General features: G+C 37.5%; 1 protein-coding gene across 1 annotated transcript in view; it reads right to left on the minus strand.

Moving 5' to 3' along the window:
* Positions 1-19,094, minus strand: part of PGR (progesterone receptor) — a 99,705-nt gene that overhangs the window by 54,139 nt on the left and 26,472 nt on the right. Inside the window, exon 3 of the mRNA XM_002822387.5 lies at positions 7,348-7,464. Within this exon, the coding sequence (XP_002822433.2) occupies positions 7,348-7,464 (117 nt within the window). The remainder of the gene's footprint in view (positions 1-7,347; positions 7,465-19,094) is intronic.

A 19,094-nucleotide genomic window follows, 5' to 3' on the forward strand; every position in this document is an offset into this window, starting at 1 on the left:
CCCATACCCCTATTGTATCTTGGAAGTAACTAACTTGTTTTTGATATTACAAGATCATAGGTGGAAGGGACTTGCCTTGTCTCAGACGAGACTTTGGTCTTGGACTTTTGGGTTAATGCTGGAATGAGTTAAGACTTTGGAGGAGTGTTGGGAAGGCATGATTATGTTTTGAAAACTGAGAAGGACATAAGGTTTGGGAGGGGCCAGGGGCAGAATGATATGGTTTGGCTCTGCATCCCCATCCAAATCTCATGTTGAATTGTAATTCCTAATGTTGAGGGAGGAACCTGGTAGGAGGCAATTGGGTCATGGAGGCAAATTTACCCCATGCTGTTGTCATGATAGTGAGTGGGTTCTCCCAAGATATAATGATTTAAAAGTGTGTGGCACTCCCCTGGCCCACCTCTCCTACTCTGCCATGGTAAGATGTGCTTGCTTCCCCTTCACCTTCTGCCTTGATTGTAAGTTTCCTGAGGTTGCCTAGCTATGCTTCCTGTTAAGCTTGTAGAACTATGAGTCATTTAAATGTCATTTCTTCATAAATTACCCAGTCTCAGGTAGTACTTTATAGCAGCACAAGAATGGACTAATACAGTGTCCCATTTAAAAGTCATAGAGTAGGTCCAGGCACAGTGGCTCACACCTGTAATCCCAGAACTTTGGGAGGCTGAGGTGGGTGGATCACCTGAGATAAGGAGTTCAAGACCAGCCTGACCAACAAGGTAAAGTCCCATCTCTACTAAAAATACAAAAATTAGCCAGGTGTGGTGGCAGGTGCCTGTAATCCCAGATACTCAGGAGGCTGAGACAGGAGAATTGCTTGAACTTGGGAGGTGGAGGTTGCAGTGAGCTGAGATCACACCACTGCACTGTAACCTGGGAATCAGAGCAAGACTCCATCTAAAAAAAAAAAAAAGTCACAGAGTGGCAAACCAGCTAGGAAAACCAGACTCATCCATGTTCTGTATTCAAGAAACCCATCTCACATGTAATGACACCCATAGGCTCAAAGTAACGGGTTGGAGAAAGATGTAGCATGCAAACAGAAAACAAAAAAGAGCAGGGGTTGCTATTCTTAGATTAGATAAAACAGACTTTAACAACAGTAAAAAAGGAAAAAGAAGGGCATTGCATAACAATAAGGAGTTCAATTCAATAAGAAGATTTAACTATACTAAATATATATGCCCTCAACATTGGCACACCCAGATTCATAAAACAAGGACTTCTAAGGACCTAGAAAGCCACACAACAATAGTGGGGGGACTGATAGCATTAGATCATTAAGGCAGAAGACTAACAAAGAAATTCTGGACTTAAACTCAATGCTTGTCCAATTGGATCTAATAAACATCTACAGAATAATCCACCCATCAACCACAGAACATAAATTCTTCTCATCTGTACACAGAACATATACTCCAAGATTCACCACATCCTTGGCCATAAACCAAGACTCAATACATTTTAAAAAGTCAAAATCATGCCAGTCATACTGTCAGGTCACAGTGGAATACAAAGAGAAGCCAACATCAAGAAGATCTGTACAAACCACACAATTACATGGAAATTAAAAAGTTTGCTCTGGATAACTTTGAGTAAACAATAAAATCAAGGCAGAAATAAATTAAAATAAATGAAAATAGAGACACAACATACCAAAATCCCTGGGATGTAGCAAAAACAATATTAAGAGGAGAGTTTACAGCTCTAAATGCCTACCTCAAAAAGTTAGAAAGATCTCAAATTAATGACCTAACATCACACCTAGAGGAACTAAAAAAAAAAAAAAAACAAGAACAAACTATCCCTAAAGCTAGCAGAAGAAAAGGACAAACTAAAGAGCAGAACCGAATGAAATTGAGACCCAAAAATCTATACAAAGAATCAATAAAACCAAAAGTTTTTTTTAAGGATAAACAAGATTGATAGACTGCTAGCTAGATTAACAAAGAAAAAAAGAGAGAAGATTCAAATAAACACAAACAGAAATGACAAAGGTGACATCACAACTGATCCCACAGAAATATGAAAGATCCTTAGATAACTATTGTGAACACCTCCACACACACAAACTACAATATCTAGAGGAAATGAATAAATTCCTGAAAATATACAATGTCCCAAGTTTAAATCAGGAAAAAACTGAAGCACTGAACAGACCAATATTGGGTTCCAAATGGAATTAGTAATAAAAAACTTACCAACCAAAAAGAAAGCCCTGGCCAGAGAGATTCACAGCTAAATTCTACCAGATGCACAAAGTAGAGCTGGTACCAATTCTACTGAAACTATTTCAAAAAATTGAGAAGGAAAGTCTCCTCCGTAAGTCGTTCTCTGAAGCCAGCATCACCCTGATACCAAAACTTGTAAGAGATACCATGAGAAAGGAAAACTACAGGACAATATCTCTGATAAACACAGACACAAAAATTCTCAACAAAACACTAGCAAACCAAATCAAACATCCAAAAGTTAATTTACCACGATCAAGTTGGCTTCACTCCTGGTATGGAAGGTTAGCTCAATATATGCAAATCAATAAATATGATTTACCACATGAAAAGAATTAAAAATAAAACCACATGATCATCTCAATAGACACAGAAACAGCTTTCAATAAAATGCAATACCACTTCATGATAAAAACCTTCAAGAAACTAGGCAACAAAGAAACATACCTAAAAACAATAAAAGACCACAATGACAAACCCACAACCAACATCAGATTGAATGGGCAAAAGCTGGAAGAATTTTCCTTGAGATCTGGAAAAAGTTAAGGATGCTCACTCTCACCACTCCTTTTAACACTGGAAGTGCTAGCCAGAGCAGTCAGGCAAGAGAAAGAAATAAAAGGCATTCAAACATGAAAAAAAGAAGTCAAACTATCTCTCTTGCATATTACATGATTTTATAACTAGAAAACCCTAAGGACTCCACCAAAGGCTCCTAAAACTGATAAATGACTTTAGTAAAGTTTCAGGACACAAAATGAACATGCAAAAATTAGTACCATTTCTATACAATTATAGCATTCAAGGTGAGAGCCAAATCAAGAAAGTAATCCCATTTACAATAGCCACATACACACACAAAATACCTAGGTATACATATAACTAAGCAGATGAAAGATTTCTACATGGATAACTACATAACATTGCTAAAAGAAATCACAGATGACACTAACACATGTGAAAACATTCCATGTTCATGGATTAGAAGAATCAGTATTGTTAAAATGGCCATACTGTCCAAGCAATCTACAGATTCAATGTTATTCCTATCAAACTACCAACGACATTTTTTCCAGAACTAGAAAAAGCTATTCTAAAATTTATATAAAATCAAAAGAGCCCAAATAACTACAGCAGTCCTAAACAAAAAGAAAAGTCAGAGGCATCACATTACCCAATTCCAAACTATACTGTAAGGCTACAGTAACCAAAACAGCATGATACTGGCACAAGAGCAGACACATAGACCAATAGAACAGAATATAGAACCCAGAAATAAAGGTGCACACCTACAGCCATCTGATCTTTGACAATGTTGACAAAAATAAGCAATGCAGAAAGGGTTCCTTATTCAATAAATGGTGCTGGGATAACTACCTAGTCACATGCAGAATAATGAAATTGGACCCCTACATTTCACCATATACAAAAATTACCTCAAGGTAGATTAAAGATTTAAATATAACACCTCAAACCATAGGAATCCTAAAAGAAAATCTAGGAACTATGATTCTGGATATCAGCCTTGGAAAATAATTTCTAACTAAGTTCTCAAAAGCAATTGAAACAAAAACAAAAATTAACAAGTGAGACCTAATTCAACTAAAGAGTTTCTGCACAGCAAAATAAACTACCAATGGAGTTAACAGACAACCAACAGAATAGGAGAACATATTCACAAACTATGCCTCCAACAAATGTCTAATATCCAGAATCTATAAGGAACTTAAACAGTTGAAAAAGCAAAAAAAAAAATCTCACCAAAAAAAATGGGCAAAAGACTTGAATAGACACTTCTCAAAAGGAGACATACAAGCAGCCAACAAACACTTAAAAATGCTCCATATCACTAATCATTAAGATATGCAAATCAAAACCACAATGACATACCATCTTACACCAATCAGAATGACTATTATTAAAAACTCATGCCAGGCATGGTGGCTCACACCTGTAACTCCAGCACTTTGGAGGATCACTTGAGCTCAGAAATTTGAGACCTAACTGGGTAACATAGTGAGACCTTATCTCTACAAGAAAAAAATAAATAAAAAGTTTGCCAGGTGTGGTGGTTCGTGCCTGTAGTCTCAGCTACTCAGGATGCTGAGGTAGAAAGATCACTTGAGCCCAGGAGATTGAGGCTGCAGTGAGCCATAATTGTGCCACTGCACTCCAGTATGGGTGACAGAGTGAGACTCTGTCTCAAAAAAGAAAACCCAAAAAACTCAAAACCTAATAGATGCTGGTGAGGCTGTGAAAAAAAAGGGAATACTTATATACTGTTGGTGGAAATGTAAATTAGTTCTGCCACTGTAGAAATTGGTTTGAACACTTCTCAAAGGACATTTTTTTTCTTTTGAGACAGAGTCTCGCTCTGTCGCCCAGGCTAGAGTGCAGTGGCGTGATCTCAGCTCACTGCAAGCTCCGCCTCCCAGGTTCATGCCATTCTCCTGCCTCAGCCTCCCAAGTAGCTGGGACTACAGGTGCCCACCACCACGCCCGGCTAATTTTTTGTATTTTTAGTAGAGACGGGGTTTCACTGTGTTAGTCAGGATGGTCTCGATCTCCTGACCTCATGATCTGCCCACGTCGGCCTCCCAAAGTGCTGGGATTACAGGCGTGAGCCACCGCGCCCAGCCCTCAAAGAACTTAAAACAGAACTACCATTAGACCAGCAATCCCATTACTGGATATATAGCCAAAAGAAAATAAATTGTTCTACTAAAAAGACACATGCACTCACATGTTCATCACAGCACTACTCACAATAGCAAAGACATGGACTTAACCGAGGCACCCATTAATAGTGGATTGGACAAAGAAAATGTGGCATATATACACCATGGAATATTATGCAGCCATGAAAAGAATTAAGTCACGTCCTTTGCAGCAACACGGATGTAGCTGTAGGCCAAGACCCTAAGCAAATTAACACAGGAACAAAAAACCAAATACTGCATGTTCTCACTTATAAGTGGGAGCTAGACATTGGGTATTCATGAGCATAACAATGGAAACTGAGGACTACTAGAGGAGGAAGAAAGAAGAAGAAAGGATTGAAAAACTATTGAGTACTATGCTCAGTACCTCGGTACCTAGGTGATGGGATCATTTGTACCTCAAACATTAGTGTCACACAATATACCCAGGTAACAAACCTGCACATGTACCCACTGCAGCTAAAATAAAAGCTGAAAAAATAAATAGAGCTGCGATTGCTGGAAAAAATGGTCTAATACACTCTTTCCCAGAGTGTAACACATAATCATTTATGGTATACAAGCAGTTTTTAGGTGGTACATCGAATATATATTTTAAATAGTTAAGAATGTATATTAAAGTCTTTTAGAAAAATTATAACTGGCATATCAAATCCATTATTTCAGAGATATTATTGCTTAGGAAGAGGCTAAGCAAACAAAAATATTAGAGTAATGAGTTTAGTAGTGAGTCTGCTTCCTGATAATCCCCACTAACTCTGCTTAATGTCTTTCCACAGCACTTATCATTATTTGACGTGTACATTTGTTGCTCGTCTTCCCACAGTGTAAGATCTATGAGGGCAGGAATTTTGTCCATTTTCTTTGCTGCTATATGCCCAGAACTTAGAATAGTATCTGGTAACTAGAAAGGGCTCAATATACAGTTACTGAAAGAAAGGGATGGGGTGCAAGTTAGAAAGCAACTGAGGGGGAAGAGGGAGGAAGGAAAGAAGGAAGGAAGGGAGGGAGGGAGGGACAGAAGGGAGGGAGGGATGGAGGGAGTAGAATTAAGCAAATAAGTAATATAAAAGGTATGAAAATGCAGCAATAGCTGTGAAGTCCATAGAATATGGCTTGGGAAGCATAGGAATAACAGGCTAAAGTAACAAGCAGTTTGGTTAGAGAAGATAAAGGATTACAGATGCTTGAATAATATGCTAAAGGCCGGGTGCAGTGGCTCACGCCTGTAATCCCAGCACTTTAGAAGGCCGAGGTGGGCAGATCACCTGAGGTCAGGAGTTCAAAACCAGCCTGGCCAACATGGTGAAACCCCATCTCTACTAAAATACAAAAATTAGCTGGGCGTGATGGCGGGTGCCTATAATACCAGCTACTCGGGAGGCTGTGGTATTTTAATCAAGAAATTATAAAATTCTATAAGTGATCTAATTACATGAATTACTGTAAAGTGCCCAGCATGTTACCTGGGTGATTAATTTTGGTCCAGCATGTTTGCAAAAACAAAGGAGGTGACAGTTGTATATGCTTTAAACTTGACAAGCATTGGTCTAAATATAGCATTTCCCAAAGGAAAATACACATGTTGGTGGAACGCAAGCTGTTTATAGTTAGTGCGCTGAAAAAACATTTTTAGCTGTAATAATTACGTAATATTTTTATTATGTTTTTAAAAAGTTATATCTAGATGTAAAAGCCACGATTCCCAGACAGTGTTGTGCAGGATGTGGCTAAGCGAAAAAATGCAAGGGAGTAGGGGTGTCTTGCATAACCGTGGCTCGCTTGATCTCCCTGACTCTGCTATGTTTTTATTCAAACTATCTGTCACAATCTGACATTAATTTTTTAAATGTGTGCTATATTACTGAAAGTTTTAGAGATTCTAATAAAAATATGGGAAAAGGGAATTACTAATATAACTCTTCATCAAATGGACTCCTACCCCAGTTACAGTAATCTTGCTTTAATCAATCACTTGGAGAAGCTAGTAAGCAATGTACCTGACCAATTTGCAGAGTCAATTTTTTGAGCTGAAAGGAATGTTAATGCTCTGGAAGAGCTGTGGTCACACAGGAGATGGGCAGGAAAGCCTAGACTCCAACACATGTTACTTAATGACAGGTCAGTACATTGCCCATTACCTCTACTTATAGGCAATATAGATGAATGGAGTTTTCTCCTCTTAACAGATCTCAATGTGCTAGAAAACTGTAAAGTTAACGGAATGGTATTGGTTGCTTCATTCAGACACTCACATGTGCAGTCACTGCCAATAATCAAGACAGAAAAAACAAAACAAAAACAAAAATGAATAAGAAATTGCAATTTTCTGACACACAGTTTTATGGTATAAAGATTACACAGTATGCTATTGATGAAAACATGAGAATTACCTCCAAGGACCATGCCAGCCTGACAGCACTTTCTAAGGCGACATGCTGGGCAGTTTTTTCTGCGGATTTTATCAACGATGCAGTCATTTCTTCCAGCACATAAGTAGTTATGCTGCCCTAAAAAAACCAAAATGAGTCAAAATTACTTACAATATCTACGATTCACTGGAAATTCTATGCAGTGACAACTGAAATAGAGACTAGATACACATCAGCAAGTACATGACTCAGCCAGCTTCCTGCCTGGCACAGCTGAATGTTGGTGAAACTATAAAACTGCTCAGTACTTTACCTGTGCCTTTAGGAGCCTAAATTAGGTGAGCATAGCTGAAGAATCAATCCTAGGGCTCCTTTAAAAGTCTTTTGCAAAAGATTTCTGTTTATCTTCTTAATGGTGTCAGTATCAGATTGCCTTCAGATGTCATTTCAAGATTAGCTACACGTTTCTGATAAGCATTAGTTGTACAAGGTGGTCAAACTCTAGTAAAACCTTTCTTTCTGACATTGATGCCTTCAAGAAAACAGATACAGACTAAAGAATTGGAGAGGTCTCTGGAATAGACCTTTTAAAAAAAATCTAAATGCTTAGTTCTATTGGAAAAATCCCAGAGCTGGTTCTCTCTTTAAGGAACCAACGGAAGAGCATGTAAAAAAGATCACTTATTGTACTGAATTTAATACCTGCCTTATTTTGACTACACATTAGAAAATACCTTGAACAGAAATAATGATAAAGGGAGAACTTAAAACAGATAGAAGTACTCAATAAAGAAGAGAAACATTATAGAAGTATAGATTATACACATCGCACATCACCCTGGGGTCACTTTGTGTAGAGGAAACTATGGATGCCTTCAAAAAGGTCTGGCACATGAATTTAATATTCAACAATGATTTTTAAACCACAAATATGTTAATAAGGCATGGAACAATCTAATTTATTCAGATTTAACAAAAATAAAAAAATTCAGCTTAAACATGTAAACGTTAATTTACTTTTTTTGACACTCTCTTTTTTTCCCAATAAATTTTTTTAAAACAGACTGTGAGTCTTTTAATATCATCAGCCTACTTCAGCCTACTTATACTTCTGAAGCATGACACATAATTTTAAAAGATCATGGAATTTTCCTGTAGTATTTTACATTAGTTAAGATTAAAATCAGAGTTTTCTGGCCAAAGTTTGTAGTAAGGGAACTCAGAGGTACCTAAAACATGTACTTAATCAAGCAGGGGAAAGGATTAGCCTAAATGACAAAGGGCAAAAATGTCAAAAGGCCTATCTATGTGACAGCTGATATCAAGAAGGTTCCTGACCTCAGGCATTTCTGGAAAAGCACAAATATTTTCTTAAAGATGCATGCCTCTATAAACTTATGTTCATGTACACTCACATAGTGTTCATCTCTTGTTTAGAGTCCCAGGAATTAAGCCTTCACCTAATAAAGGGTAACTGTGAAGCCTCATATCTATGCTGACTTTTGTGCACATAATGCCATTCCTACAGGAGGTTAGCAGAGTGTACTGCATACTACTTTCTGATTTGACTCTAATTTTTTTTTTTTTTTTACCACAAGTTATATATTTAGGCTATAGGAGTGACTGTGAGAGCAAGGTGTGTGTAAGTCAGTCTATCAATTGATCATCTATTTCGACCCTATACTGATATCTCATAAGAAGAGAGAACAGAAAATAGCAAGATTTTCTTTTCTCTTTTTTTTTTTTTCCAGACGGAGTTTCGCTCTTGTTGCCCAGCCTGGAAAGCAATGGCACAATCTCGGCTCACCACAACCTCCACCTCCTGGGTTCAGGGAATTTTCCTGCCTCAGCCTCTGAGTAGCTGGAATTACAGGCATGCGCCACCACGCCTGGGTAATTTTGTATTTTTAGTAGAGACAGGGTTTCTGCATGTTGGTCAGGCTGGTCTCGAACTCCCAACCTCAGGTGATCTGCCCACCTTGGCCTCCCAAAGTGCTGAGATTAGAGGCATGAGCCACCACGCCCGCCAAGGTTTTCTCTATACAGAAAACAGACTTCAAGAAATAGAACACGCAGATGTAATTGTTTGAAGAGAGGCTGTCCTACTCTCTGCTCCTAGGTCATAAATACGCACGAAAAAGGTCTGATCTAAACACCAGAAGCTGGCATGCTGTTGATCTGTCTCACTTACATTTCTAAAATGGCCTACGATATCATCTCCTTATTCAGTGTCTCAAGGAGAGTCCTCCTTACCAACGGTTTTTGCTTTTGTCCCTCAACAATTCCTTCCTACCTGCTTTCAAGTCCTGCTCCATCAATTTCCTCCTTTCTCTCCTAAAATCTTTAGTCTCTCCAGTTCAATGATGTCCTGCTCTCTCATTATTTTTCCATCCAAAAAACTTCCAGCACCAAAAAAAGGAACCCTAGCTCACTCTAGATTCTCCCTGAATACATTCCCCTTTTTTTGGTCATCAAAGTTGTCGAAAACATCATCTACATTTGCTGTTTCTACCTAACTTCCTTTATTCCTATGTGGTAATTTGACTTGTATATTCACTATTCTTATAAAATGTCTTAACATCGTCAAAGATTTTTTCATTCCTAAATGCTGTGAATGCTTTCCTGACCTGAATCATTTGCTTCAGGTAATTTCTTTGCCCACCTGTCCCATTGATTCATATTTTGGGGCCTCTCTTTTCTGACTCTTGACCTGTCTTTCCAGCAGTTCCTTTTAAATTCCCTTTGTCAACTCCTCTTACTTTGCTTATTCTTTATATGTTGTGTGCCACTGCACACACTTTGTGGGTAGTCTCATTATCTTTTGATGGTCCCAAAATCTCAACATGAGCTCTGACATTCCAGTCATATTTCTAGGTACCTCAAACTCAATATATACAAAATACAATTAAGTGGTTATCTGTACAAATTATATCATGAATTGTATTATTAGAGAAATTCTATAAGAACATAAGGAAATTCAAAACAGAAAATAACCTACAATTTGATAATCATGCATCTATTCTCATTTTTGCTTCCTTCTTGCTAGGGTTTGAATGTTTGTGTCCCCTTCAAAATTCATATTGAAACTTAATCCCCAATGTGACAATATTAAGAGGTGGGGTCTCTGCCTTCATGGATGGAATCAGTACCCTTTTAAAAGGGCTTGAGGGAGTGAATTTGGTCCTTTTTGCCCTTTCTGCTATGTGAGGATGCAGCAAGGGGCGCCATTTTGGAAGAAGAGAGCAAGTTTTTACCAGACATGGACTCTGTGCCACCTCGATCTTGGACTTTTCAGCCTTTAGAACTGTCAGAAAATATTTCTGTATTTATAAATTACCCAGTCTAAGGTATTTTTTTATTGCAGTGGAACAGACTAAAGTATTTCCAAACTGTCTATACAAATCTAAATGGTATTTAATATCTATTTGTTAATATTTAAGTTAATGTATTTATACTTTTATAAAACTCTCATTCAACAAGTATTGAGTATCTACTATATCCCAACACTATTTACTTACTAATCCATGTTTTCCCCCACTAAATTAAAATGTCATCTTAGTTGCTGACACTACATTGTAGTACCGAAGAGCAAAGTTACAGAGGCCAGACTGCTTGTTCAAAGCTCAGATCTGCAACTTACTATCCACAAATAAAAATAATAAAAGAAGAACAGACAATTATTAAGCACTTACTATGTGCCAGGCATTGTTATGAGCTATTGACATATATTAACTCATTTCATCATCAAAGCAACATTTGGAGGTATTATTATTCTCATTTTATACAGAGTTAACTGAGGCATCTAGAAGTTAAATAACATGCTCAAGGTCACACAGTTAAACATTTTAGGTTAATTATCTTGAGAGGTAGTATAGAAAGTTACTGTTTAAGTGTGAATGTCAATCTCATCACTTAGTAGCTGGATGACATTTGGCAATTAAAATGAAGATAACATTAGTACCTTGGATTGGATCTAAGGAATACACAAGCTCATGTAAGAGCTTAGAATAGTCTGGCACATAGCAAGTACTTAACAAATGTCTATTATAATTATGATTACCACTCATCTAAATCTCAAATATAGTTAGATTTTTTCTAGATGTGGTCCAACAAGTCTATATCTAGTTAAGTTATTCAGTTTTTAAAGGCAACTTAAAGATATTCTCAAACGTGCATGAAATTGGGAAATAAGACCCTAGTATGCTCTTCCTAAAGATGTAATCCAGTCAACAATAGATACGTTATAGCAGACAATGTATGAGGTAGGAAGTCTGGTATGAAGAGACTGATGATAAGTACCAAATAAATTTAAACATAAGTATAAATTTAAACATGAGTATAAATAAGGAAATTATAGTTACCAAACAGAATGCAATTCTTATAAGTTTGGAAGAAAAAATGACTTAGATGTCCAATATTTAAAGTTTGAGTTGGAAGGATAATTTTTAATAATTAAGGTCACTGGCATGAAGTCACGACCTTGAGGGGTTGGCACGACTCATATCATTATAGACTGCCTGTGACAGTCTGGAATGGTTTAAAGAAATCTGGAAGCTCAATTCACTCTAACTTTTCATCATCTTTAACATTAAGTGATGAGCCATCAAAACTGCAAAGTAGATGCATTATTATGCAAACAAAATATGGGGAGTATAGTTAAAGGTTTATCTTCTCAAGCAATTTTTTGGCTTAAAGAAATGTTGTAGCCAGTCAGTTCCAACTAGAGCTGACTAAGAGAATTTGGCATGGGGCCCAGGCATTGCCTCTGAACCATAATGCACAGCCAGGACTCAGAGCCACCAAGAATGCAATGAATGCAGTGGGAGCCACTCACTACATCAGGTACCTGGCTGTATATGCAGGTGAAGAAAGGTCAGGCACAAGTGCATTAGCCCTGTCACAACATTTTCCTGGAAATCTAGAAAAAGATGAAAATCTAACATAACATCAGTTGCTACCATTTTCTTCAGACAACAGTCCACAGTTTATATTCTGGTTTTGAGAAACACATCCCTGTCTAGATCCACTCACTCACTCATCATAAACCGTAGGTTGATGGCTCAAATTGCATACTATTTCTTCTCCTCAGTCCAACATAACATTGTGACTCTACAACAAGTGTAAAACACGTCACTATATTAAACCACTCAGAGAAGTCCATTTGCTACCATCTTTGCTATTTACCTACATTATCACCACCAGGAGTTATAAGACATTTAGGAACACTTATAAGCTATAAGCCACCACAAACAGGTTACATGGCATAATGATAAATAGGGGAGTTCACCCTACTAGGAGCCACTATCTAGCTCTCTCCCTTAATATATGCATCATCTGCCCCTGTTGAAACCTGGGGAGCTTAATAGAGCACTATGCTTCTTTCTCCTTGCAAAACTGATCTGTTTTAGGGTGGGGAAAGCAGGGGGTGAGTTCAAATTGTTATGTCTTTTCTTTCTAATCACATACTCTTTCCCATGTTCTTTATGCTCCAGAGTACTAACATCCTTGGATTACCCCCACACTCTCTCATGCCTCTATGACTTTCCTCCCTTCCTTCCAATTTATCAACTTAACGAAATCTCACTCATCTTTCAAGCCTTGGCTTAACTGTTCCCCTCATCTGGTCTTACCTGACTGCTCTCATAAAGGCTTTAGACATTTCTTCTGTGTACCAAGTGCACACTCAACGTATTCCTATTGTATATACTGTGTGCCTATAGCTACTAGGTTCTATAAGAGTAGGAACTACTTAGTTTGACACTTTTAACTCTTGTGTAAAATACAGTTTGATAAATATTTTTTAGATAAGTGTATATACAATTATACCTATCGTTTCACTTATATTTGTAAATATAGTTATACTCAACAGTATAAGACATATTTCACTTATTGTCATATATAGTAAATAGTCACTTGCTTCTGATTTTTTTACCACCTTTTAACTTTTTTTCTTACAGAATGCCTTTTATTCAGTAATCTCTTGCTTTTTTATAGTAATAGACCATAATTAAACGTGAAGTCTAACAAGATTATTTTTAACATCTAATTTCCAAGTGTTACTCTTTTTTTTTTTTTTTTGAGCGGGGTCTCACTCCATCACCCAGGCTGGAGTGCAGTGGAGCGATCTCAGCTCACTGCAAGCTCTGCCTCCTGGATTCATGCCATTCCCCTGCCTCAGCCTCCCAAGTAGCTGGAACTACAGGCGCCCGCCACCACGCCTGGCTAATTTTTTGTATTTTTAGTAGAGATGGGGTTTCACCATGTTAGCCAGGATGGTCTCGATCTCCTGACCTTGTGATCCTCCTGCCTCGGCCTCCCGAAGTGCTGAGACTACAGGCGTTAGCCACCGCGCCCAGCCCCAAGTGTTATTCTTAATAAAAAATATTCTGTGAAAATAAAAGCACTATCAAAATGTGATTAGATCATTTTATTTGCCTAGTGAGTTACAAAAATTTTAGATAGATGACAAAATTCCATTTTAAAGGAAATAAAATATCTTTATTATAAACAAGAAAGGGACTTACCTGTAAAATAAGAAATCTATATTGTTTGTGTTGCTTCTCAATATGAGCACAAGTGAACATAATTCACTTAGGTCTGAGAGATTTCACAATTTTTCATGGCATTTTTGAAAAGAAGGGGAAAATACATAGTCAAATGGCAGGAAATAATATATGTTCAATAGTTCAAGGAATGAAATAGTGAAAGTCAGTACGGTATGACCCACAAGTCATGGGCTTGAAGCAACACGAACTGGTCCATATGAGGGCAATCTTTCTACCACAAACACAGAAATACTGGATAAAATATAATAGAAGCATGTTGCTTAATTACAGTCTGGAAAAAAAGGTAGGTAAATCTCTATAAGCCAGAAAAGAAAAAAGAAATGAAAGCCAGAGGAACAAACTTAACTGAACTCTGCAGCGATCCAAAAAAGTTTCAGATACAGATATAAGAAATGCCTAAAAGATAAGAAATGGGGTTTAAAGCCCATGAGAGGATGGGATATATTACTTCAGTCCCAATGGAAGAGAGTAGCAAGGCTGAACTATATGCATAAAAATGTAGAACCTTAAAAGGCTGCCTTAGCAATGAAAACAGGGCTAGAAAACACTATCCAGAAAATGCCAGGAAGCCAGGAATCTGTCCAAAATTCAGGGTGAGGACAAAAATCATTTAAGCCAAAAACAACATAAACAAAATAAAATATTGGCCTTTAATGGGAGGTGACTTTTCACTATCACATGGTATAGGAACCTGGGCCAAGGAACAAAGACTGGTACAGGACCAGTGAAATTGCCAGGGTCCTTGGAGAGGCAAATGAAAAGCCTATCTGTAGGGACAGGTGTGTACACACGCAAAAAATAAAAGATTTGTACAAGAATATTTATAGCAGCAGTGTTCATAATAGCCTCAATCTGAAAACAACCCAAATGATCACCTATAGCATAATGTGTAAACAAATGGTTTTATTTATTCAATGCATTATTACAGCAATGAGAATAAATGTCTAGCTCCATGCAAAATGTGGATGAACTACATAAGTATAATGTTGTGTAAAATAAGCAGACATAGAAAAATACTATCTGATTCCATTAATATAAAGTTCTAAAATAGTTCAAACCAATCTATCATGTTAGAAAGTGGGATGGCAGTTACTTCTGGGGAATGATTGGAAGGGGCAAAATGAAGCTTCTGGGAACCTAATGATCTTTAAATTTTTTAGTCTGGGTGATAATAACATCGTTTCATTTACCTACGAATAAGCTCTACATCTTTGAGTGCCTTTCTGAAAATATTTATCAATAAAAGTTTCTTTCTTTTAAAAACTGGCTCCAGCTAAAAGGACAACCTAGAGAGTATTGTGATCCAACAGAATCTGTGTAGGGTCAGTCAGCGGAAGTCCAGAAGCAGAGGGTCATGGTCATGTCCAGAGAGAAGAGAGGTGTCTACTGCATTACAGTGTTACAGGATTACAGTTAGAGCCTCTCAGTAAAGTATCTCCATGAATCTCACCAAAGTAACCCACTAGAGGAAGAGCAGCCTGTAATCACCCACCAAACACAGATAACCCCAGTGACACTAAAATTCCTACTTGTTGTGTAAAACTGTACTCTCTGTCTAACTTCTCTTCCCACACCTTGGCCCTGGAAGGGTCAAAATCAGCTGTCAGTGGGTGAGTGTAGGCAGCATAAACAGAGAAGAAGCAGATCTTATTTGTTCTTCCCTTTAGGCTTCAAGCTCAAAGCAGTGAATGCTGAATTGGGGCAAAGAAGAAATCTAAATTTAGAAGATGATTTATAAATTTGGCATAATGCTTCCCTGGGCATTTTGATTACTGATATGGTTTGGCTTTGTGTCCCCACCCAAACCTCATCTTGAATTGTAATCCCATAATCCCCCCATGTTGTGGGAGGAACTCAGTGGGAGGTAATTGAATCATGGGGGTGGTTTCCCCCCATGCTCTTCTCGTGATCATCATGAGCAGTGTGATCAATCAGTGAATTCTCATGAGATCTAATGGTTTTATAAGAGTCTAGCATTTCCCCTACTGGCACTCATTCTCTGTCCCGCTGCCTTGTAAAGAAGGACATGTTCGCTTCCCCTTCAGCCATGATTGTAAGTTTCCTGAGGCCTTCCCAGCCATGTGGAACTGTGAGTCAATTAAACCTCTTTCTTTTATAAATTACCCAGTCTTAGGTATTTCTTCACAGCAGCATGAGAACAGACTAACACAGTTAGTGGAATGAGATTGTTCTTCTGATTAAAATCTATGGGACTGGCCTAAGATTTTATGCAGGAGATGGAAGAACTAGTCTACAAAGCAGGTTTTGTTGTTAGAGGTAATAATGCTGATACTAGTATTTTGAATCCACACACACACACACACACACAATACATATAGATAAAACAACTAGTAATTATTTTGATTTTGCTAGAAATACAAACATAAACCAGTAATTCTCAACTAGAGGCAATTTTGCTCCCTTCCTCACCAGGACATTTCACAATATCTGGAGACAATTTTGGTTTATGCAACTAGAGGGCAGGTATTATTGCAGAGAGGCCAAAAATGCTGCTAAACATCCCATAATGCACAGGACATCCCCCCTGCAACAATTATGTGGCCCAATAGGTCAATAGTGTAAGGTTGAGAAATCATGGTACAAACTCATGATCCCCTTACTTTTTCAAAAAGAGATATTTTCTAGGTCTGTTCACTGAAAATGCCCAGAAGTAAAGACAACTCCAGCAGGAATTCAGATTTTCACATCTAATATAATTTTCATCTAAAAGGAACCAGAGCTCCTTGGGGAAATGACTGATCCAGGACTAGGGCAGGAAATGTGCAAGTTGAGCCTGGGATGCTTTGCTGTGACAGATGATTTGCTTTTACTGAGGGCTAATAAAATTGTGTTTCATTGACCACTGATAATTCACACCAACCAAAGTTAAAACCATTTGAACATCAAAAAGAACTGGTTCAAGTGATTAAAACACATTGAATACATATTTAAAAAAACACGAGTACATAATGATATGTAAGAAGAGAAAGAATGAAAGAAACAAGAGGAACTCACTGGAAACCACTGGAGATTACTAGGGCACAAACTTAACAACTTTGAAAACTGAAAATTAAAAGTAAATAATAAGTATCTGTTAGGCTTTCCATTATTGAGCATATTTTAAGATTACCAGATTGCCTCTTGGAAGAGAGAGAGAACTATTAAAAATATTTATAGCTGATAAAATCAGAAGGGATAATAGAAATAGAGAATCATCCTTTTGCAATTCCTAATGAAATGGCCACCACTTGTCAAGTCTGAAAAGACAATTAAAATACTCCTCCATTTTCCAACTACATATCTCTGTGAGGCCACATTTTCTTCCCATGCTTCCACCAAAACAACATATTGGAACAGACTGACTGTAGATCCAGATATGAGAATCCAGCTGTCTTCTATTAAGATAGACATTAAAATGACTTATAAAAATGTAAAACAATGTCATTCTTGTCATTAAATTTTTTGGTTTGAAAAATTAGTATCTAATGGGTTTGCTTTTTTTTAAATGAGCTAATAAAAAGTTTTTTTTTCTTTTTATTATTATTATTATTATTATTATTGTTATTATAATACTTTAGGCTCTATGGTACATGTGCGCAACGTGCAGGTAAGTTACATATAATAAAAAGTTTTAAAACATGAGTTTTAATTTCTAACACAGTAAATACTGAGAGAGATAATTCACGTATACAAAAGCTCTTTGGGCTTGCAGCAATTTTTAAGCACATAAGGGGGTCATGAGATCACTGTCTGAGAACCGTTGGTCTGTGTAGGATTCTTGTCAAAACGTTTAACTGGCATATAATTATGTGGGGGAAAATATCAGACAAAGCCAGATTATGGAACTTTCTACAAAACGGCTGGCCTAGACTCCTAAAAAAATGCCAATGTCCTGAAAGACAAAAAAAGGTGGGAGATCTTTTTAGATTAAAGAAAACTAAATAGAGTTGTTAACCAAGTAAAATACACAATTCCTGACTGGATCCTGAATGAAAAAAAAATCCTATACAAAACATTTTGGGAACAACTGAAGAAATTTTAATACTGGCTGAATATTAGAATTGTTTTATCAATGTTAAAATTTTGGGATGATAATATTATGGTTATAATGGAAGATGTTCTTGTCCTTAGGACATGAATTTTGAAGTCTTAAGAGGTGAAATGTCATGATGTCTGCAACTTACCTTCAAATTGTTGATTATAGATATTTGCTGTACTATTCCTTAAAGTTTTTTGTATGTTTTCTGGAATCCAGCATATTCTGAAGATGCATGCAGAATGAGACAAAGGTTCAGACCAGTTTTTCATGTTAATAAGTCAGGGGATGGTCATGTAAAGTAGAATGAAGAGTGACTATCTAGCAGAGTGTGAAAGACAGCTGGACAATAACAAACCAGTAGGTTTTAAAATATCTTCATGAAGATCCAAGGATTTTTGATAAAAGTGAAGGAAAAAGGTGTGGGGTGAAGGAGAGAAGGAAAATCTTATTGAGTATATTAGAGACCAATATACTAAGCATTTAACTGGTTTATTTCATGTAACCTTGTAAATAAGTAGATATATAAACATTTAATTTTCCCTAGAACAGCAGTCCCCAACCTTTTTTGCACCAGGGACAGGTTTCATGAAAGACGAATTTTCCACGGACCGGGGGCAGTGAGGGGTGAGGGGGTTGGGGGAAGCGGTGATTTCAGGATGAAACTGTTCCACTTCAGATTATCAGGCATTAGTTAGATTCTCATAAGGAGCACAACCTAGATCCCTGGCATGCACAGTTTGCAATAGGGTTTGCGCTGCTATGAGAATCTAATGCCGCCACTGGTCTGATGGGAGGTGCAGCTCAGGCAGTAATGCTCACTCACCTGCTGCTCACCTCCTGCTGTGTGGCCTGATTCACAGCAGGAGGTGAGCAGCAGGTGAGTAAAATGGCAGGAGAAATGATAATGTATGTTCAATAGTTCAAGGAATGAAACAGTGGAAGTCAGTATGGTATGACCCACAAATCGTAGGCTTGTTCTAGGTTGGGGACCCCTGCCCTAGAAGAAATAATAAAGTGCGTGGAAATTCCCAAGGATGGAGCAGATCTAAATAGTCTTTGGACTGGAATCTAAGACAACACAGAATATGCTGGCTAGAGAACAGACCACTGGGCACTGAACACCAGGTGTGAGCATCTGAGACCTTAAGGGTGATCCTGGGGAG

The sequence above is a fragment of the Pongo abelii genome, chromosome 9 (assembly GCF_028885655.2).
Source record: "Pongo abelii isolate AG06213 chromosome 9, NHGRI_mPonAbe1-v2.0_pri, whole genome shotgun sequence".
Taxonomy (NCBI): domain Eukaryota; kingdom Metazoa; phylum Chordata; class Mammalia; order Primates; family Hominidae; genus Pongo; species Pongo abelii.